Raw genomic sequence first — 23,138 nt, 5'->3', positions numbered from 1 at the left:
GTATCCTCAGGTCTTGCCTCTGTAGCACCATGTCCCTCTGTCACTGCCTCTACACACTTGTAGCTCAGTTCTGATACCTGCAGTAACTCCACTTTCTCCATCATCTCGGCATGGTTCCCAGGGCTGAGACAACCCTCTCTTTTAGAGATGAGGAAGCTGAGGCGTGTGTCATCTGATTTGAATGGTTTGTTTGGTCTGACCTCTCTTCAGACCCTCCCCAGACTCACTTCTTCAGCTTTCAGGTGAACTCCGTTTCAATAGATGGAGTGGGTAACTCGAGAAGGCTCCCAGGAGGACAGAACTGTTCAGGTAAGGGCATGGCACTGGCTGGGCTCAGAGACTTGGGGCTGCATTGAAAAGAGATGTCCTGCACGACTCAGAACCAGCTGAGGCTTTGGGAACTGTCCCAAATGGTAATGGCCTCCTGGCCACAGGGGTCTTATTTGCTAGAAGATTACAGTTACGAAGGCATTGGGCACTGGGGCTTCCCAAGGAACAAGTGAGGCCCTGTCATCCAAGACAGAACATGCTCTTTCAGGAGAGCCCCTACCCCAAACTATTGAATGTGCGAACCAAGCCTGTCAGGGCCTTCTCTGCAAGGAGAAGACCTGAAACTCAGACTGAGGGGTGCCGGACCAGAGACAGGGAGAAAACCAAGGTGTCTCAATGTCTGTTTGGGGCCAGTAGTGCCCTTTGCCCCTCTTTGTCCTCTCTGAGTCCTTTGCTCTCAGAAGCCTCACTTCTGCCAGCAGCGGGGATTCCCAATATTGGGGAACCCTAAGGCCCAAATGGGATAGTCGAAGAATCTTCTCTTGGGGGGACCTGCAGCCCAGGAAGGTAATTTGACCAGATCTCACACAATGAACATCATAATCTACAAGTCCCTTTACCACACCCAGTGCTCCTACACACACCACTTGGTGGTACATTGCATTGAGATCTCTAGGGTTGTGTTAGTACCCTGCTCCAATCACATGATCTGCTGGGTCTGTTTAAAGATGTACAGAGCAAGGGAACCCCAACATGGAGCAGGGGACATGCACCTCAGCACCAGAGACCAGTCTAGCACAGGGAGAATGTGTGAAATGTGCTATAAAGTAAACACTGGGGTGGACCAACAAGTGTGTCTTTTACATAATGAGAACTGGGTTCTTGCTGTTGGAGAAAGAATTCTCTAGAAGGAAAGGAAGAAGAATTGAATGAGCTTCTGGGTTGCTGTACTGGAGCTAGTCCACTGTGGCTTCACAATTTGAAAATGTGTTGAAGGACAGATAATTATGTATGTTTTTATGGATGCTTACCTGGATGAGTGCATACGCACACAGGACAGACAGACAGACAGACAGACAGACACACACACACACACACACACACACACACACACATTTCTTACTCCTGATCACAAGAGGGCCTAGAGGCAGTAATAACACAGAGCAGCAGTGAGCACACACAGCACCAAGATCTTGATGTCTAAATTTCTCCAATAAATGGAACTAGTATTCCTTGGAGTAGTTCAGAGTCCAAGGGTGGGACAGGAAAAATATAAGATGTGCTTTGAGCATCTCCTGATGACAGAAATTAAAATAAGGTTTCATGCAAGGATGAGGGCATGCCCAAAAAGCACAGGAGGCAACCCAAGAGAGGTCCAGAGATGGAGCAATTTGCACAATAAAACTAATAACGATACTCCTGGATTATATCTATAGACTACAAAGAGCATCCACGAGTCCACACTGAAATAAATAACTGAAAAAATAAACAGAGGGAAAGAGACAGCTCTTCCTTACAGAAGAACTCCAGTTAATACATGCAGAAGGAATGAGAGAAATAGAAAAGCACCATTTGAACACTCCAGTAATAACCGCTGCAGGCAAGCTCCAGCAATAGGGTGCTAAAGCTGACAGCCAGGAGTTTGAGAGAAATGGGATGTTTGCACAGCCTCCAAGTATCTCCTCCAAGAAAGGTTTTTTAAATTATAAATGGAAAAAACAGCAAGTTTACTATGGAGGAAGCACGAAGATACTCCCTTAGCCAAGTGACCAAGGCCAACATCACCAATACCAAGACATACTGGCATCATGGAGTCCTAATACAACACACTGAAAAGGAAATACATCCATGTATTTTTTCTTTTCTTTTCTTTTTTCTTTTTCTTTTTCTTTTTTTTCCCGAGACAGGGTTTCTCCGTGTAGTTTTGGTGCCTGTGCTGGATCTCGCTCTGTAGACCAGGTTGGCCTCGAACTCACAGAGATCTGCCTGGCTCTGCCTCCTGAGTGCTGGGATTAAAGCTGTGTGCCACCGCCGCTCGGCCATCTGTGTTCTTCTTTAAAAATGTAAACCCTCAGTCTAATCATGAGGAATCTTCAGGAAAAAAAAATAGGGGGAGGGGCACTAAATAAAGCAACCAAGGAGTACTTTTTTGTTTTATGTTTTTCATAGATGATGATATTATTGAGTTATAACCCAACGATGGGTTTTGCTATGTAGCCTCGGTTGGCCTCCGACTCTCCATCCTCCTGATTCAGCCTGCCAAATGTTGGGATTGCAGGTGTGAGTCACCACATCTAACTTGGGCTGGTACTTTTAAAAGTGTGTTAAGACAGGGGCTAGAGAGCTAGCACAATGGTTAAGATACTTACTACTCTTCCAGAGGACTGGGATTCAGTTCCCAGCACCCATATGGTGGCTCACAACCATTCATAACTCCTGTTCTAGAGGATCCCATGCCCTCTTCTGACCTCTACAGGCACCAGGAATACACATAGTGCACACACATACGTGCACATAAACCCCCATGCACATAATTTTTTTTTGAGTGTTAAGGAAGGATGGGGTGGGGAGACGGCTCAGTAGGAGAGGACCCAGGTTCAATTCCCAGCACCTACATGGCAGCTCACAACTGTCTGTAACTCCAGTTCTAGGGGATCTGACACCTTCACACAGACATACACGCAGGCAAAACACCAATGCACATGAAATGAAAAATAAACCAAAAAAAAAAGATAAGCAGAATCTGCCACAGACTAGAGGAGATTAAAGAAATATGGCAGCTAGATATAATGGGCTATCTCAAATTTAATCCTGGAAGAGGAAGAGACATGGGTGCAAAATCTAGTAAAACTTCGCATTGCGTCTTCGCTTGGGAGAGCTGTGCTGCATCGGCTTTGGAGTTGACATTTGTACTATGGCTCTGCAAGGCAACGAGAAGAAACTGGGCAAGGGATGGGCATTTCTGTACTATCTTTTCAACGTGTGTGTGTGTGTGTGTGTGTGTGTGTGTGTGTGTTTTCAAAGTAAAAAGTTTTTCTAAAAAAGGGACACTCCTAGCCGGGCGGTGGTGGCGCACGCCTTTAATCCCAGCACTCGGGAGGCAGAGCCAGGCGGATCTCTGTGAGTTCGAGGCCAGCCTGGGCTACCAAGTGAGTCCCAGGAAAGGCGCAAAGCTACACAGAGAAACCCTGTCTCGAAAAACCAAAAAAAAAAAAAAAAAAAAAAAGGGACACTCCTGAGAGTTAGCAGACGCCGCGGCAGCAATGAAATAGGAACAAGATGTTATTTTTAAAAAGGTGCAAAAGGCATTCTAGGAACTTAAAATCCGGTGGTAAAACGTAAAGTTGATAGAAAGCTCAGAACGCAAGACCGAGAAATCCACAGACAAAAGCACAGACATGGAAAACCAGAGAGGAGGAGGAATAGGAAGGGGGTAGGGGGGAGGTGGGGGGGGGAGTGGGGGGGAGGGGAGAGAGGTGTCTGAGTTAAGAGTTTCCAAAAACAAAATAATAAAAGGATAAAGAAAAGGGATGTGAGAAAACAGAAAAAGAAATCATTGAAGAAACGTCCCAAAGTGAAGGCCTTGAGCATGGAGTTTGCGGTGCCCACTGAGTGCCAAGACTGAAAGTTAATGCCATTAAGATAAGTGGGGGCTGTTTGAACGTTGGGCAGAGGGGGGGATTCTTGTTTCTGGTTAAAGAAACAAAACAGGTCATATACGACGGGTCAGGACTCGAATGCTTTGAAACTCTGTGTCAGGAGGCTGGAAGGAGCTGTCTTAAAACATCGGAGGCAAATGGTCTCCAGCTGGACTCCAACCCACCCAATCCTGTGACGTGTGCAGGGGCAGAAAGCTGAGGCCTGCAAGCTGAGAGCCAGGTTCCGAAGAACCTTTCTCAGGAAGGCAAACGAAAACATTCTGTGCTAGACAAAGGGAAAAAAAAAATCAAGAAATCAAGGAAGAGGCTACAGGACCCAGGAAAGAGAGGACACGTCCCAGAGAGGTGAGGACAACCCCAGGGCGCTGTAAGCTTGGAGAGCAGCCAGTCTTCACTGGAAGGCCTCAGACAAGAACTTCTTGTCTTGTGAATGGAACCTGGGAGTGTCAGGTAAAATGGCGGGAACTGGAAGCAGAATAAGTCCAGGTTCACAGAGAACCGAGCAAATACAGTAAGGAACAAAACCCCGACAGTTGTCATCTTTAGGAAACAATTGTGTGTGCTATGATGTACAGTTCTGACCAGCACTTGTCAGGTCAGGACGAGGTCAGCAGTGAGTTCGAATCTAGCCCTATGGGGGTGGGGCAAGTTCTCATCTCCCACAGTGGGGTGCCTGTGAACAGCCATGCAGGAGCGACATAAGTATGTCATTCTGAGATATGGAGCTCGGAGAAGAGAAGTGGCAGCCTCTGGGGAGTTGGAAAATGCAGAGGGGGCTGCTGTGCTTACACAGATTGCCTGGTGTAACCATTACTTTACACCGGGTGCCTTGTAATGCAGACTTAAAAACCCTAAATTTTGAAATCCATCTAGAAATGTAAGGGGAGTAGAGAAGGCAGAGAAGTGGGAGAAGGAAGCAGGACAAACAACCGAGGAAGAAGCATCAGACAGGAGACCACTCTGACCCTGGCTCTGGCCTCAGGACAGGGGCTGCAAAACGCGAGAACCGACCATTTTACTTAGTCTGAAAGTGAAGTCAACTTGAGGTGTTCATTCTCTGATCACAGATATAGATGACCAAAAGACCAAGTTGGTGTTTGTGACCTCTGTTCTGGGGTCCCTTCTCTGCATTTTCTCAAAGTGAGAAATAATCAGAAAGGGAGAGCAGCCACTGGAGTGATGTGACAGACAAAGCCACCCATCCCAGGGGGCTGGGGGACAGTGCCAAGGAAGGCTGGAGACACTCAGGGTCTTTCACAATTGCTGGAGCTTATGCCAAAGTCAAGGGGCCTATCTCCTCTGGACTCAGGCAATCCTGCCTGGGAAGGGCTTGGGAATGAGAGTGTCAGTCTGTTAACTCTCACAGCCCTTGTGGAATGCCCAAACTCACCATCTTCCAGCTCCATAGCCTCTTATTCAAGGGACAGAGTGGAGGCCAGGTCCAGGGACAGGGGGACCTGTGTGGTCTGTACTGGTAGGCCTCAGGTCAAGTACAGGCTCAGATGAACGGTTTGGAAAAAACTCAGAGCACTGAGTTCTTCAGACAGTGACATGCTGGACTGAAACCCTCTGGGTGAGCTCAGTTCTCCCAGCAAACCATGTTTGTCAAAGGAAAGATGACAGGACTTGTGGCTACTCTAGGGCCCCATCACTGTCCCAGCCTTTATAAGGCCCGAGGATTTCCATGCCCTCATATGCTTTGGCGGCACCACAGCCCCTCCAAGGACCTCCACAACTGCTGGTGCCCCAGGATGTTGGCATGGCCCCAAATAGTAACACTTGCACATCACATGTTCACTGGTACTTCATAGGGGGTTCAAGGTTATAAAAGCTCCCCTGAGTCAGCTCTTGAGGTCATATCTTGGCAAGATATGATCTTTTAAAAATTAATTGATTAGTATGTGTGTGTGTGTGTGTTCATTCATGTATGAGAATATAAGTGCATATACACCATGATGCATGTGTGGGAGTAAGAGGGCAACCCCAGGGGTCAGGCCTCACCTCCATCTTGTTCAAGTCATGCTCTCTTTGTTCTTTATTGCTGGGTATGCCAGGCTAGTCGGCCAGTGATCTCCCCAGGATTCCCCTGTTTCTGCACTCCATCTCACTGGGACCACACACCCACACTACTGCACCAGGCTCTGTGTGGGCTCCGAGAATTCAAACTCGGCTCTTCATTCCTGTCTTTACCCATGAGCTACCTTCCCAGCCTGGGACCTTTCGTGGCTCTGCCATGGGTTTCTAAAGCAACTCTGCGAATGTGGGGGACATGTCCTACTCAAGCAGCCAGCCTGAGGTGAGAGGTCTCATTTAATGAGGCAGTTCATTCAACTTCCTGGGCACTCCCAATCTGTCCCCCCAAAAGCTGTGGTCTGAGGTGTAAACGGTTGTGCAAGTTCCCAGGGGTTCCGAATCAGAAATAGAAGCTGCCAAACCCTCCGTGACGCGTTTTCAGGGCCCAGTTTCCTGTCCACCCCCCAAGCAGGCTCCAGACCTCACTGCCTCCTTCTCCCTGAGTGGCTCCTCCACCACTTAGCAATGGAGACAATTTACATAATGCATGGCATGTGAGCGCAATAATGGCTGGGGAAGCAGGGTGCCCGTTAGTGGCTCCCTTAGTGGCTCCTAGGGAGGGGGAAATACCTGCTCCTACACTGCTACCTCCTCCCTCATGGAGCTGGCCTGTAATGCTGCTGGGAAGCAGGGCCTTTAAGTGCTCAGAGACTGCCAAGAAGAATCTAGAAAGGACGTACCCGGCCTGAGACAGGGACTGGAGCGACCTCAGGACAAAACTACACACTGGAGGAAATTTCCAAAGTATTCAAGTTTGGAACACAAATCCACCGAGCCATGCTCCTGGAGTCCACACCCCTGCTGGGCCCAGGCCCTGCACGCTGATCCTTCCTGGAAGAGGCCGCTCTACAGTCAGGAAGCTTTAGCTAGGCTGCCATGGAGCCAGGCTGCAGCTGCCCAGGAGGCGGTCACGTTCTAACACAAAGGCAGCGATGGAAGGGGGAGAATACATAAAAATTACCGGCATGGTAATTGCTTTTTATATAAATGTTCCTTTTAAAAGTTTTCCCCAGTGGTAAAGTCCCTCTTTAAAAAGAATAAATTCACTGCACACCAATTTATTCCACGCCTATAGATGGAGCATAATGAAAGCTCTTCCGTCAACACCTGATCAAGAGGCAAGTGGTCGCCTCTTGACCCAGCTACCCAGTCTGACTGCGCAATGATGCAGGAGAGTACTGGGGTGGGGTTGGGGGTCTCTGAGGAGTGAGGGCTGCAGTTAGCATTGAGCCCAGACTGCAGGACTCTGGTACAGAGCTCACCAGTGTCTCAGGAGCTGTGCTCAAATGGAAGATGCAGAGCAGGGCAGCTACAACCACGGCGATGTATCTAACAGGAAGGAGGGTGCGGCTATGGTGACTGGGAAATGTGAGGGCCCGCATTCTGTAGGGACAGTATAGCACAGGCACCAATGCACGGAAAGCATGATGGGCACTAGAGCTGCCTGAAGGAGGGCCCAGCCATGCCTGCAGACTAAAGAAGTGCTGCACACATCCAGAGGCACAGAATCAGTGCCCTCCGGCCAGCCCCCCTCCCCCCACCTCCCCACCCCCGCTCCAAAGGGACACGGTCCTAGGTGGCTTTAGAATCCAGCCTTTGTACTGGATTAAAGACATCAAGAGCTACCCCGCACAAGGTCCATGATCTCTACTGTGGGGCTATTTCATCCTGAGCACAGACAAACAACGGATGCTATCCTGTCCCGCGGCAGGGAAGCTGCACACAGTATCTGGAATGACTTGGGGAAAGCATGTGTGTAACGTGTGTTCCTCATCCACAACTGAGATTTCTCAGCTTGGATAATGATTCGGTTAAGTAGTTCTCACCTGCTTAGGTGACAGAACTCTTGGCATCTGCCTCCTCCAGTCCCACCCTGCCCTATGAGTGCCTGCACACACTTCCCCAGGCGGCTCTCAGAACCACACACTGATCCATACGCACCCTTCTGCGTATGGTCATACTTGTCCACCACTGATCCATACGCACCCTTCTTCTGGTCACACTTGTCACGTGGAATGCATGCAGACACGAGCACTCCCTTCTCCGAACACACAAACACTCCTTTGTTCATGCCTCCCTTGTAGCACTCAGGCACAGGTGTCTCTTCAGTAGGAACATACATGCATGCTCGCACTCCTACTCAGCATCATGCATACTTTATCCTCTCTTCCACACAGTGGTCCGTTAGGTGCCACTTCATACCAGTCTCAGCACGAAGGCACTGTCTGTCAGTGAGTCACCAGGGCTAATGGCCTTCCTGGTTGTTCAGGTGGATTCTGGAAGGCCTGGGCATAACCCTGCCCTCTGGCTATGGTTTCTGTACTCCATATGATGAAATCACAATATTGGGGCCCCTAGAGGTTCCTGGCAGCCTGTGTGTACAGTAAGGATGCAAACGCTGACGGGAGTGGGAAGTCTTAGACACCAAGGGCCTTGGCATCGATCTAGAGGGCTTCCTGGAAGAGGAGAGCTGTGATCTTGGTTTCAATCAGCAGAGAAGTGGAGAAAGTGGGTGAGGAAGAATAGCAAGTGGATTTGGAAGAAGTCCAGTGAGGGTCGGGGCACAAGGCACGGGAGACCCAAAGGCCTAAGCAAAGCTTCTGCTACCTCTTCTCAGAGCTTCCACCTTAGCTAAGACTTTGCATCACCCCAGAATGGCCCATACCCCCTAGCTTCAGCCAGGTGCCAGCATATCTGTGCAGCAAGTTCTTCTCCAGAGCGCCTCTTCCCAGCCCGTGTCCTCTATGTCCTCGTAGAAGCAATGAGGGGTCCTGTGCGTGGATTGCATTCTGGCAGCCCCATACAGGCCTCTCTCTCCCAGGGCAGCTAGCACTGATCTCACTTCCCCCATGTGGGGGCTAGATGGTACCCAAGGCCTTGTGGGACAGTTGGAGCTCCAATGCCTCCTTCCCAACTCAATGTCTACCTTTGGTTATCCATCCACAGAAGAGTCACTAGCTGATCGTCTGTTGTTACAGCCATGGAGCGTCTACATGCGTAGTATATACTGCAGCCATGTATGTGCACAGCCTGTTTCCCATCCTGCTGTGCACCCCGAGGCTAGGCACCGAAGCCTAAGCGCCAGTCATGTGGATATCCAGCCAAGGAGGGACAAGGACAGGGCCTTAGCGGTCTACTCAGGATCCAGCTACTTCAGTCTCCTCCCCTATGTGGAACAGATCAGCTAGCCTTCAGAATCACCAGGTTTCAAGGATAGCAGAGAGGTGCAGGGAAGACCAGGGCTGTGGCTCTGTTACTTTCTCCAAACACGGCATCTCTACACATATACAGAGAGGACAGCTGTACTCGGGGAGGGTGGGGAGGACACCTCCATTTTCAGCCTGGTAGTGGGAAACGCTGCCTGTGCTGCCCCTGGGGCCGGCTGTGGTTTGTCAAAACCAATTACTTCTCTGCCTCTGCCAAGCGCTTGGGGCTCCATGAATCTGAGTCAAGAGCCCCCTTGGCTGCCACCGATCCAGCAATGGATAAGAATGGGAATGGGGAGGAATACAGATTGGGTCAACTGTCCCCCATGGCCCAAGATGGAAACCCACTAGGCTCTCTACCCTATCCCTCATCCCCCACCCTGAATCATCAAGACCAGCCCCTGGCTCTGGACTCAGCAGCCCCATCGCTCTTCAGAGATGGGTTTGGAAGCTGGGGAGGAGAGCAGAGGCTCTAGCTACTTCCAGAAGCTACAAAGGCTGGGTCTTCACAGAAGCGGAACCCTTGTTGTCCTGCCACAAAGCCAGCTTCTCTGAGGATCTCAGAGATGAGCCCATGAGTCCACTAGAACATTCTTCCCATGCATGTGCACTGAGAGGTGTCTTGCTTTGTGGAAAGGCATTGGATAGGCATTGGATAGGCATCTCCAAAATTCCCGAGACCATAGAACTGAAGAGGCTTCACTTCAGGGAAGTGCTGTCTATCTGGAAAGGTTTTGCTCATACCCTCCAACTGCCTCTTCCTCAAGACGAGGAACCCCCAGCCAGAGGACCCTGATATCCCTGAAGCTTCCATTGAAAGAACCCCTGATCCCAGATGTGGCCTGACCCACCAACCCCATACCCCATTCCTGGGGCCAATACCTGGGAATCACCCAGAGTTTGGTGGCTTTGTACTGTCCCCTAGTCTATGCTAGGCAAGCGGTCATACTCTTCACTCTTCTTAAAGGGCCCGAGAAGCAAGCATGTGATGTGTTGGCTAACAGGAGAAATCACGCCGGAGCCTCCGGGATGTAAAGACCCTCCCCTTAACCTCTGCCATCTCCTCCCCATGGTGTCTCTGCATTTGGCTCCCTGGACTTCTGGCCAAGAAAACCACTACCCTTCATTTGATCATAGATGCTATTTATTCCAGCCCTGCTCAAGCTTGGTGGCCTTTATGCCTTTCTCAGTAAAATGTCTCCAAAATATGTCATGATCAGCCGGGATGAGAAAACCAATTTTCAAAATCCTGGGTTGAGCTAAGCAGAGAGGACACCCTGATATCTGAATTTTTAAAAAAATCTGTGGCCAACCCTTGGAACTGCAATCAATTTGTTCTGGAGATATGGAATGAAGACACCCCACACTTACAGGGCTCCTTTTCCTGGCAGAAAGGCCCCGATGCATACGCCTCTCTACAACCAACACCTTTCCTGCTTCCCGCTCCCCACAGGCTCCTACATCTCCCATGAAGACAGAACCGCTTGAATCTTCATATCACAAATAGGGGGCAGAAGTTCACACAGGCAGGAGGGCATGCCCCAGGCCCCACAGTAAAAGTCCAGCCCTGTCAGCCCCACCTACACTATTCTTCAGTCCTTGCTCAGGGCACAAGCTCTACTAGGTTCCAGCTCCGCCTTAGTGTGAACCAGAGCAGGTTCTGTCTTCAGAAGACACAGACCACCAAACACGTCCTTCCCACTCCAAGCTGTTCCTCATGCCCTGGAGATGACTTTGGCTGGGCCCCACAGTGACCTCATGTCTTTTCAAATGCTAGAAGCCAGAGGCCCCTCCCCCTAGGCCTGTATCACTGACTGGTCCCATCCGAGGATATTCGTCTAGACACCTGTCTATGGACTTCCCAGAAATCTCGGCAGCACCTTCCTGAGGAGACGTCCAGATTCCTAGAAGCCATCTAGCAAGGACCCCTGCCTCAGTCTTTCCCTGCTGAGACTCCAGAGGTGCAGGCAGGCATGTTTGTGGCCAGGCCCCTTCTGGGTTTTCCTACCACGGTATCCTCACCTGCTGAAGGAGTTCTGACACAGCACCCTCATGCTCCCAGACAGCAGGAGGAGGTGAGGGCTGGGGCTGGGGGAGGGGCTAAGGAAGGCTCTAGTGCCAATCCAGCCTCAGCAGGAGCTGCCAGGGCTGGGGGGGGGGCGGGGACTGAGGCTGTTGGTGCTTAAGGCAGGGGTAAACAGAAGTCCTACCTGGGGAAGGTGTCCTGGGGCAGCCACCCTCCGCCCTACTTCCTGCATGCCCTCTCTGATGTGCCATGTGCCGTGAAAGGGTGGCAGACCTTAGCCTGGCTGGCCCCTAGGCAGCAGATCCTTCCATAGATTAAATAGTTTGTAGAAAAACTCCTCAAAGATGGAAATTTTTTCCATTAAGCCTCATTGGAGAGTTGCATCTCAGGGCAGGGCAGAGGAGCAGCAACCACTTCCCATCCAACATTGCATATCCCCACTCAGGAAAGCATGCTCCAGACTTCATGGTGTCTGTGTGTGGGGGGTGTTGCCACACAAAGATAGGAAAGGTAAGAGCAGAGGTAGGGAGGAGGCAACGCTGAGAACAGGGTACAGAAAGGGAGTCCAGACAGGGTCTGGCCAGGCTCGGATGCACCCGCCTCTCTGTAACCAATTATGCTCAAGCAGCGGCCTCATCACGTTTCAGACACCCTCCCAGGAGCCCCCCCCTCAGCCCCATGCATCCCCGCTGGGTGCCGAGCAAGAGGACCATATGGAGGGAATAATAAGACAATTAACTTTCCATTAAAGAATAATATATGTGGGTTTTTAGGGAGGCAAGCGACAGCAATCCCTACCCAGCGGCATATTTCACACCCGAGCCCCTTACCCCCCCCACCACCACAACACGCCCCACATCACCATCATCTGCACCAGGAGAGAGGAGGGCGCCACTGGGCCCCAACAGAGGCAGGCGGCTGGGTGAAGGGGTGGGGCCTGTGTGATAAGCAAATGCAGAGCCACTAAGAAAATGGTTCTGACGTGGGGAGGGGGGTAGCCAGTGAGGACCTGGGAGGGAAGTGGTGGGGTTCCCTCATCATTCCCCCAGCAGACTCTCGGTGCACTGCATACCTAAGGAGCTGCTTGCCGCCTGTCTTTCAAAGGCACGTACAAATCAGTGTGTGGGCCAGGGGTCAAAACCTTGGCCTTTGCCTCCCTTCTGGGACTACTTCAAACCCCTGGCACCTCCCCTCATCCAGGCTTTTTTCTTCTTCTTTTGCTCCCACCCCTCTACGTTTCTGGGGTTCCATGCCACTTCAGGGCACTGTTAACCTGGCCTTGGGTGCCCAGCACACACTCTCCTCAAACGGGAAGAGACCACATCTTCAGCAAATGCCAAAGCCAGCGTGTGCGTTTGCAGAGGCGCCAGATGGGGAGGAGGTGGGGGGCGGGCAGAGAGACATTTCTCAAAGGCACCTATAGAGGACCCTAGATGTTTCCAGACTTTGGCCCATGCTGATGGCCAGCTCCAGATGTGGCACTCTGCAGATATTAATTACACATTCCTGGGAGCGCTGAGCTGACAAGCAGGAGGAATAGCCAGGGGCGGACGAGATGGAACAGGACTGTGGCATTGGTACTGGTTTAGAAATACTATTTTTGGTCCTCATAAGAGGTCGAGGAGCCACAGACACCATGGGCCTGAATCACCCTGACTGGAGGATGTCAGTTGGGGGACCCAGCGGGAGACTGGGACTGGGGATTTCCGAACCTGAGGTCCTGCATGTGTTGTGGTTAGTTTGGGAAGGTGCTGACGGTGCCGGTTCCTTTGCCCTGACACTTGCTCTCCAGCACGCATGGCTGGCCTGTCTGAGCTCCAGTACTGGCTGTTGGAGATGACTGACCAGGACCTTGGGCTTCCCTCCTTCATGATAGGTCTGTGAGGACAACCAGTAGTTTGGCTAAGATCATCATGCTGGAGAAGGCATTTGGGATATAGGCAGGGCAATAGGCATTTCTACCCTGATCAGCAAGTGAGATGCACGGAGGTTGACCTGGGCAGTACGTTTCCAGAAGATATGCTGTGGTTCCCAGACATGGCCATCTCAGGTCCCTGCTCCAAGCCGGCTCTGTCAACAGGTCTTCTCCCTGTAAGTGACTATCTCACCAGGTCAGAAACCTCTCCCAGGGCTGGTACACCTGATGACAGCCTCATGCCTGAGGACAGTCTTTCCTACTTTGCTCTTCACAAGGTCCCCAGAGCTGTTCTCCTTGTACCCTAGTCATCCATTCAGAAGCGGGAATGTCCCTGACTTAGGCTTCAACGAGGAGAGACCAGCCCTTCTCCTCATCCTCCCCTCGCACCCCCCAAGCAGCTGATGAATTATTCATCCTGATATCCTCATTATGCAAATGAGCTCTGAGCCCAAGCATATGTTCTCTACTCTCCCCCTAGGATGGGGACAATATGGTGCTGATGGGGGAGGGTGGAGAAGGGGCTCGGGAGACCTCTCTCAGTCCCATGGGCTGTGGAGGGGACAGACTGCTTAGGGTCCATACTTTCACGGACTATACAAGGCAAGATTGGCAAAGGCTAGGGTGGGGCCCTAGTGCCCGAGAAAGTGTAGCTTAGGGGTGTCTGGCTAAATTAAGGAAGAAGGGATGAGAGGTTGGCAGCAGACTAGGTGCTGGCCTACGGTTAGATGAGGGACCGTGACAGGGTCCTCACAGGCAGCCTCCTTACCCTATGGTAGGCCATGGTATCTAACCTGTAAATGGGCCACAGTCTGCCCCCAGCCATACCCCCATGGGGTGGCGATGAGGTCGGGAGAAGGAAAATGCCAAGGCAAGGAAAACTCTCCCAAATGCCGCTGTCTGCAGTTTGCTGCTCTCCTGCAGCTGCCAGCCCTTGAGGCTCCAAGCTACTGGGGGTGGGGCAGCCTCTAGGAGCAGGGCAGGCAAGGAGTGGAGCCACGGGCGAGGCTCCTATCACCCCAGCGGCCGGCCGGGGTTTGGGGAGCTCAGAATGGGTTCAGAAGCCTGAGGAGGGGCAGCCCCCCCAGTGCGGGCCTAGGCTGTCAGCTCGTGATGGCTGGCGTCGGGAGCTGGGTCACGGCTCCGCACCAACCATCCTCCTGACCCGTCAGAACCAAACACAGGCAGGGCACAGCAGCCCTTGCATTGGAAGGAGGGAGAAGGGTCAGGGTCAGATGTGAACCGTGGAGCAGGTGGGAGTCCACCGGCTAGATCATTCCAGCTCCCGCAGGGGTGCTCCCTTCCGCTGTCCACCCGTCCCCTCCCCCATGGACACATCTTGGCCAAGTATTCTGTGCCAAGAAGCAGTGCCAGAGCTGTCAGCAGGAAGAGGCTGAGGAAGCAGGTGAGAAAAACTGGAGCAGGGCAGAGCCACTGAGAGCTGGCAGCCGTGGGCAGTGGAAGGGTCGCCAAGAGTAAGGGATGCTGGTTCAGCACTCTGCCCGCTTGCCACACCGAACACAGCCCTGCCCAGGTTCCCACAGCCGCAGGCATCCTCTGTGCGCCCAGGAGTCCCAGCTCTGCTGCAAGCCAGCTGTGGTAGCTCGTTCACTGCCTGGCTGGTAAAAGTCATGGGTAAAAGGGCCTGGAATTACCCATGCTCCATCCAAAGGGAGAGAAAATTGTCCTAGGAGAGAAAATTACCAGCGAAGAAAATTCTATGGATTTCTGGATGGGGGTGTCTAACTGGCCTGTCCATTGCCACCTCACTCCCTCATCTTCCAGGCAAACCCCCCAATGAAGAAGGGCGATCAGAGGGATCCAGGTCTCCCCAAGGTGCATATGATAGGTTTGCTGTCAGATTGCATGTCTGGTCCTCACCATCCAGGAAGCTCACTAGTCCAGACAGATCCACATCTCATGCATGTAGTGTACATTATTTTTTTATAGACAAATGTTCTGAGTTGCTCATAAATATGGAATCCTGGAGGGCTCTTAACTGGCATTAGATATACACAGATGTACTAAGGCCCCATAGGAAACTTGGAAAAGCACGTGCTACAAATTCCAGGGACCTACCATTCCTCCATTAGCCTACACAGTTGCACTTGGCAGTGCCCACTTATAGCCTGGTTAGTGCGGAATGCTATTCCTGAGCCGAAATTGACTCCTGTTCCGGAACAGCTTTTTCCTACAGTGCTTTCTCTGGAAGCTCTGGCGGCTCCCAAGTGCAGCTGAGTCATTGAGAGTTCACAGGAAGAGCAGGATGGGGCCTGCTGCAGTTCAAGCCCAGCACCAGGAAAGGGAGGTGTAGAGGCCTGGGCGATCTCAGGAAGAATGCTGAGAAGCTGGTAGCTCAGCCCCTCAGACCTGGATGCCCCTCCTCACCATGTCACCACTAATTAGCCACCTCTGTTTAACATCATTTATGCCAGGGGTCCTACATCATAAGCAATGTAAATATACTCACTCTGAGTTAGCTAAGCCTGAAAAGGGGCTGAGGACAATTCCTCCAGTCCCTGCCTACTCCAGTAGTGACATCTCCTGACCCTGGCACTGGCCAAGGGGGAATGACAGAAACACTAATTACTGAACCCTAGACCTAGACTCAACCCCCAATAGTAACTATCTTCTCTACTGTTCCCAGGCCCTCTATGGGAAGGAGAGCCCCATTATTCCTCTGCTTGATTCTGGCCAGGACCTCCCTGGACAGACCCCAGCGAAGAGATACCCTACTATTAGAGCCGCATACCCATTACTGTAAGAGCTGGGCTCTCTGAGTCTCCGCACTCCACATAAAGAGCTCAAGCCTGTAGCCTGACAGCAGCACATTTTGCAGCCTTCTGGGGGTGACGGATGGCAGGCTCTTCACATCACTATTTCAAACATTAACATAATCTCCCAGGATGAATGTGGTCGCTGGCGCCTAATCAATCACCCCTCCCGCACCTTGATCCCTCATTCCGACACTTAACATCGGCTTGCCACTTCATCCAGACTATAGTGCCTGGAAGAGCGGCCTCCCACCCTCTTCTCTGGGTCTTGCTTGGCTTGGCCATCCTGTTTACTTACTGACGAGACTTCTGGGCCTCTGCATACCCTGTAGCTATGGCCCCTCGAGGGGCTGGGCTCCCACCCAAGGCACTGCCTCAAATACAGAGTTCACCAACCTTGAAAACTGAAAAGTCCCAACACCCTTCCAGGCACAAGGCTCATCAGAATGGGCCACCACTCCCACAGGTACCTAGGGGAGGTCAGACTGAGACCCCGCGGAGCCACTGCTTGAGATCTAGTAATCGTTCACTATGCCAGGACTTCAACAATGTCACCTCCCCCTCATCCCCTCATTTCTCCCTCATTTCCCCATTCCTGCTGGGAGGAAGGTCCCTGCAGGGAAGCAAGCACACCGGCTTACCTCTCGGAGCTGCTGCACGCCTCCAAAAATCCGCATCACACCATCAATCTCCTGCTCCAGGCGTCGGGCCCAGTACTGCATCCTGCATCCAGAGGAGAAAGAGATGTCAGGAGGGGCCTGCTGGAGCTGCAGCTGCAACAACCCATTCCTGGCCACCCAGGGGAACCAGGGCAGCTACTCACTCAACTCAATTTTCACCAGAGAAGGAGCAGACACAAGGAGCCGGAGTGAGCCTGTGATTTTTCCCTTTGATCTCTGGCCTGGTGGCCTAGGGGTTTTCTCACACTGCCTGGCAGCCAGGGAGGAGAGGAGCGGGCATTGTGGATGCGCTGAGGGAGTTCAGCAGTTTGGAAGAAGCCTGCAGGGAGACTATTGTTCACTAGAAAGACCAGTCCTTGATGTAGCTGTTCTGAACTCGGGGACTTCCGGACACCAGGGAGGACAGAGACATGAGAAAGCCAGATGAAGTTTGAGGAAAGGGAGGGGATACTGCTGTCACCTCCAACCCATCATGTAAACAGGAGGAGGTAGAGGTACCCACTTCCCTGGGCCTCATCTGAGCAGGAGAAACAGACAGCTTCCAACTCAGATGGCCCTTGCCTTCCTAGTTGAGAAGGAGGTAGGAGATGCTCTTCAGAGACCCCAGGCTGGGTGTCTACCATGAGCCCAAGTGGGGCTCCTGTACAGATCACCCAGTTCCTTTCTGGAGATCCGGCAAGCCCCTGAACTGCAAGCTGAAACAGGCTGCCTATATGATGGTACCACCATATGATCATTAAAACCTATCTCTGTCTCTCCCAGCTTCCTCTTCTGGAATGTGGAGATAATTTGGGGCCATCTTTTGGAATGGTACAAGAAAACATAAGAATAGGTGAGCCAAGGATGCTGTAGAGGAATCCCTGTGAGTGGACAAGATGAACAGGTATCCATATGATCCTGTATTCTCAGCCCTACATCCATTTAGCACACCGTAGACAAGGCTCTTCCAAGAGGACCCACAAGGGACCCACCACAGAGATGTAAAGAAGCCATGGGTTCATAGAGCACAATGGAGTAGGGAGATGTCAGGAAAGTTGCAACGGTCCCCAACACCCTTCTCAGGGCCAACAACGTCCCCTAGAGTCGCTTAGGGCCAGGACTCTCTTCTGGCTCCTTGTCCCACATTCCTTCTCAGGCCTGTGCTGGGAGGTTGGGCTCATGCCATTGTGTGTGCCCCGGTCGGTTGGCATGGGAACTCAGAGCAGGAGGCGGGCAGATCACTAATTGCAATTTGCCAAGCTGAATGTCAGGACCATGATGGAAAAAAAAAAATCAACATCAAAAGAAAGAGGTCTTAGCTTCAGCTTGTTGTGGGCTGAGCCGCAGCCTGCCTCTCCCAACTCTGTTCCCCACCTTAGAGGACAGCCTAGCCTCGGGTTTGCATAGAGGCCAGGCTGTAAGCTTCAGCTGCCCGCCTGCAGAGGGAAAGGTGCTGCTCTCTGCCTGACCCCTGTCCACCAGCTCTGATGCCCTGGCCCTGATGCCACATGGACAATGTAGCAGGTGGCTCTTTTGTGATCCTGTGACTACAGAGCCTTGGGGGCTAATAATGGATAGAGTCTTACACAGTCCTGTATCTGGGTAGAATGGGCAGAATCAAGGGCCTGATTTGATCTTCAAAGACATCCATTATCTCTGCCCTGACCCTAAACCTGACCTCAGCCAGTCACTGGTTTAGGGGACAAGAAACCAATCACAATCCTTCCTGGGTGAATATACAGAAGGGCACCCACCATGTACTAAGTACAGTACCAGCATGCAATGTGCTCTCTGGCTCTGATCTTCAGAGGCAAACAAAATCCCCAAGTCACAGATGAGGAAGTCGAGGGTTTAAAAAGGGGGTTTAGTGACCTATCTGAGGTCACTCATCCAGGAAAGGGTGGACACAGGACTATTTGCAGAAGTTTGCTAGAATCACAAGAACTGACATGTGCCTCTCTCTCCAGCTCAGCACATCAGCCACAGTGAGAACACTTACACCACAGAAATGGGCAGATGTTAGAAGTCACAGCGCCACCATCAGACCCACCAGCAAACTGATAAGCATTTTAAAATTCTTTCACAGTTTCATACAACATATTCTGGTCACATCTATCCCCTCCACCTCCTCCCAGATCTATCCTTTCCTCCTAATTTTATGACTTCTATTTATTTATTTGTTTATTTATAGATAGGGTCTTACTATGTAGCTCTAGCCAACTCTCTTTGTAGACCAGGCTGGCCCTGACTCACTTGCTTCTACTTCCTGAGTATTGGAATTAAAGTTGTGTGCCACCATGCCTGGCTCCTCTTTTATTTTCCTTTATTTATTTATTTATTTTTAAATAACCACCAAGTCCCATATGTGCTGCCCATATACTCATGGGTGGAGGGGCATGCCTGCAGTGTAGTCAAACTGCTTGGGATCATACCTTTAAAGAAAACCAATTCTCCCTCCCCCAGAAGCTACCAATTGTTAATAGCTGACAATATTTACCAATTCACCAATGATTCCACCTAGGTATGGACTCTTTGCTAGTATGCGTATGGGCCCTTGCTTCTGGAATCTCACAGATAAGTAAAAGACAATTAATTAGAAAAATAGGCATGGATGCCAAGTTTTTACTTTGCTCAGAAAACACATTATTAATATAATCAGCATCATTTCATGTAAAAAGGCTATTTCAATACTAAAATCATTTTTAGAAGAACCAAATCTTTGGACAAATTCAAATTCTTCCATAAGACATACCTATACTGGCTGGGCAGTGGTGACGCACACCTTTAGTCCCAGCACTTGGGAGGGAGGTGGATCTCTGTGAGTTCGAGGCCAGCCTGGTCTACAGAGCGAGATCCAGAACAGGTACCAAAACAATACAGAGAAACCCTGTCTTGAAAAACCAAGAAAAAAAAAAAAAAGACATACATATACACTCCTTCTCTGGCTTTATGTCTCTGTCTCTCCCTCCCTCTGGGGTTTAGGAGCAGCCCTAGTCCTTATGGCATAGTCTGGTTTCCTGGGCCTCAGAGGTCAACTGTAGGCCCCCAGCTTGCGGCCTATCAGTACAATGCCAAGGAAAACAAGTTACTCTGATTCTTCACCTAAACCAAACCAAATTAGGAAGGCAATATCTGTGTCCTGGAGCTAAAAAGGACTTGACAGATAATCCATCTCACTGTCACACAGATATGACTTTGTGGGTTCTAGGGTTTGGCCAGTGGCCAGTGCCAGCTGGGAGGGGGGCCGATAGACAGTACAGAGGAGCTGATGAAGTGAGGATGCCTACAGCATTCCTGCCTTGAGGCTAGAAAAACCACATACCAAGCCAAGTTCAACGCTGACAGAGGCAGAGCCGAGCTTAATCCCACAGAAAGCCATGGGGGCTTGGGGAGAACGAGAGATGCACCGAAATCCATAGTCTCACTCACTCAAAGGTGAACGGATCAAATCCTGCCTGTGTTCCAGTGGGCTTGGACCCACGAGCCCTTGCCAATGCCCCTGGCCAGACAGAGCTGCCTGCAAGTCATACTCCAACAAAGAGGTCTAGCTGCTATCTCCTCAGATCCTGGGGATTTTCCAGCCTCTTGGCTGAAATGACACTGCTATCTCTAAGTACTTCTAAGTGCCAAATTAGCGGGATGGTGAAGGGAGAGGAGGCCTAGAGGAGGCAGTGCAGCCGGCCGGGGGCTGCAGCTCTTCATGACTGGTGTGGGGAGAGGGTGGAGACGGCCTCTTGTCCTCCCATGTGCCCGAACTGGGGAAAGTAAAGGCACTGAAGCCCTGCTTCACAGATAAGAAAACCAAGACACCTGGCAAGACGGTTACAGAGTCATACACTTAAAAAGAAGCCAGCTCCATTGGGTCCGTCAGCCCCTCCTTCCAGGACAAAGCAGCTCATGAGAAGCCTCGGGAGAGACTGCCAGCTGTGGAGTCTTGGAGAGTTCTGTCCCCTTGGAACCTCAACTTTCCCACCTGTCAAGGAGGATAATAATAATTGTCTGAATAGTGGGATGGGGGGCCTGGGGAATATAACTCAGTCGGTAGAGTGCTTGCCTCGCGCCGCGTCAATCAGGTGTGGTGGTGCACGATTGCAGTTGCAGAACTCAGGAGGTGGAAGTGCGATGATCGAAAGTTCAAGGCCAGTCTAGAATATATCCACAGGGACAATTGATAAGCAGCAATCATACTGGCCAGTCCCCTAAGGGCTAGACAGTCACACAGTATGGCCTTTATCCTCCATATCTAAGGGCCTACTGAGGGCATGGGAGAGTGTGTGGCAGCATATGGAGTCGGCCTAGTTGGAAAGAAACTGCCTCCAGGAGCTGTGGGGTCTCAGGCCTCAGTCTTCAGAACCAAGAGGAGTGTGGGGGGAGTGTCACCATCAGGCAAGAGAGCAAAATCAACCTATATCAGGGGAAGAGCCGGTGCTGAGAAGACTTTAGAAGACAGAACCATCCAGAAGCCCTCTAGGGGGCTGGGAGGCTCTAGGTCCAACCTCAGGTGGGGCCATCCAGCCTACAGGCTGGCTGCAAATGCTCACCCCGAGGACAGGGGAGGAGAGAGGAGGGCATGGAGGAGGAGAGGGGGCAGGGAAGGGACAGGGGAAAAGAGAAAGAGCCCGTGTGCAGATGCAGCAGCATAGATTAAACTGTTGTTGGTTGTTAATTTTATACGTGAAGTTGTTGATCAGAATGTGATTTAATTGTACAGTATAATCCGGGCTTTTGGAATAAATTATGCAGAAAACTCATCTATAATTAAACAAATCAAAAAACCAGAGACAGGTGATACTGCAGGTTCACCCTCAGAGGGCATGGACAGCGTGGGCAGTCTGGACCCTGCAGAGGGACCAGAAAGGAAGGGAGGGGCTTGCAGAGGAGTAGACACACATCCAGAAGAGGCCAAAGCCTGCCGGGAGCAAGGGATTCAGACCCCGGAGTCCTGCCTCTGCCGGCCTTTCTTACCACACTCGGAGGCAAGTTTTGCCATCAAAACTCTGCTGCCCCTGCCAGGTATCCTGTTTCAGGGACTTGAGCTCAGCAGGGCAGCCATCGTTTGTAAAGGCAAGGGGTGCGCACTGGGGGTGGGACAGCGAGTGGAGCAGGAAGGCAGGTGTTAGGACGGGGCTCAGCTGGAGCAGGCCGGGGTGTGAGGGAGCAGTCACAGCTGAAGCTTCTGGCTGCCAAGGGCACGGTGAACCAAGCTTGGCGCTGGTAAGGGCCCCAGGTTTCTTGCCTCTCTCGTGACAGGCTGGCCAATTATTCTCCCAGCTTTGGGGGAGGCAACAATTTCAAATAAAGTGCTATTCAATTATTCTGATTATATTTCAATTGGCTTGCCACCTCCACCTCATCTCCTTCACAGGCTTCAGAGAGAAAGCAAGACAGGGCAAGAGGGGGAGTAGGAGACGGAAAGACAGACCAAAGATTCCTGAAGAGCCCCAGCCAGGCTGTTCTGGCCTGGGGGAGATAAGCTGGTGGTATTCACAGTCCACTACTCCATGATGGCCAGGAGAGGTGCGCTTCCCCCAATGGCATTCAAAGCTCTCTAAGAGCAGCCATGAGCAACCTCCCCTCTCCTAAGCTCCAACCTAGTACAGGGGGCAGAAAGTGCAAGGCTATCCTCCAAAATCGTGGTGTCCGCGGGGCTACCTCCCTAGGGCATCCTTTCTGACCATGTGTGCAGATGATCTGTCATACCTGAATGCCTAGGTCCAGCCCTTGCTATTCCAAACTCTTAAGCCAGATGTGTGCTCTCGGGTTTTCCCATCTGGAAAATGAAGATTAAGCTGACTATCCTGTCCACCTCCCAGGCCCAAAGAGGAGGCAAGTGGAAGTGCCTCATATAAGGAAGGCTAACAAGGACAGCTATCCCTCAGGTAAATACCGGTCTTTCTGGCTGTAGGGCTATTTTCCCACCATCCAGTCTCGCTCCGATGGGCCCCCAGGATGGCTACACTCTCCCAGTGTCCTGTTTCTGAAAGCCTTGGGAAGGAGAAGGGACTGCCGGGTCCACTGAATCCCTCCTTCTGCTGGGCCCCAACATTTTTCAAAGTTCAGCACTGGGGGAGGACCCCACCCCAATTTGATCATGGATGCCAAAGCTGGTAGAGGGCAACAGTCTAGTCAAAGTGACTCATTCTCCAGAGGCCAGGTGAGCCAGGCCATCAAAGATGGTGAGACCAGAGATACAGCCTGGTCACGCCGTGGTGGGAACGAGGCCAGAGCAAGGTGGGACTGTGCATGCTGGGCTGATTCGTGGTGGTGTAAGGCCTCTCATCTGACACCCCCCTCCAAATTCACAAGCAGATGAACTGAGGTACAGGACTCAAAGGGGACTAGACATCATCAACCTATTTGTGACTCAAGGGGACCTTCAGAGTGAGAACCGCGAAGCTTCCTCAAGCTCCTCCCCTATCCCATGCAGCCCATTTGTCACTAGGGACTCATAGACCCTGGGAAGTTGGCAGAGGCTAGTACCTCGGATGCTTGAATTAGTACAAATCCACCGCCTCGTCTACTCATCTACGTGTGTCTTGGGACCCTGCCCAAATAC

At 51.5% G+C, this 23,138-nt stretch overlaps 1 protein-coding gene across 11 annotated transcripts in view; it reads right to left on the bottom strand.

Annotated features, from left to right (window-relative positions):
* Positions 1-23,138, bottom strand: part of Cacna2d2 (calcium voltage-gated channel auxiliary subunit alpha2delta 2) — a 133,782-nt gene that overhangs the window by 90,616 nt on the left and 20,028 nt on the right. For all 11 annotated transcript variants that reach the window (XM_052719894.1, XM_052719899.1, XM_052719826.1 and 8 more), the window contains exon 2: positions 16,565-16,646. In XM_052719894.1, the coding sequence (XP_052575854.1) occupies positions 16,565-16,646 (82 nt within the window). The remainder of the gene's footprint in view (positions 1-16,564; positions 16,647-23,138) is intronic.

This window comes from Peromyscus californicus, unplaced genomic scaffold, assembly GCF_007827085.1.
Source record: "Peromyscus californicus insignis strain IS unplaced genomic scaffold, ASM782708v3 Scaffold_11__1_contigs__length_118956290, whole genome shotgun sequence".
Classification (NCBI taxonomy): Eukaryota; Metazoa; Chordata; class Mammalia; order Rodentia; family Cricetidae; genus Peromyscus; species Peromyscus californicus.
The sequence above is the reverse complement of the archived record's forward strand: the minus strand, read 5'-3'. Positions and strand labels throughout refer to the sequence as shown.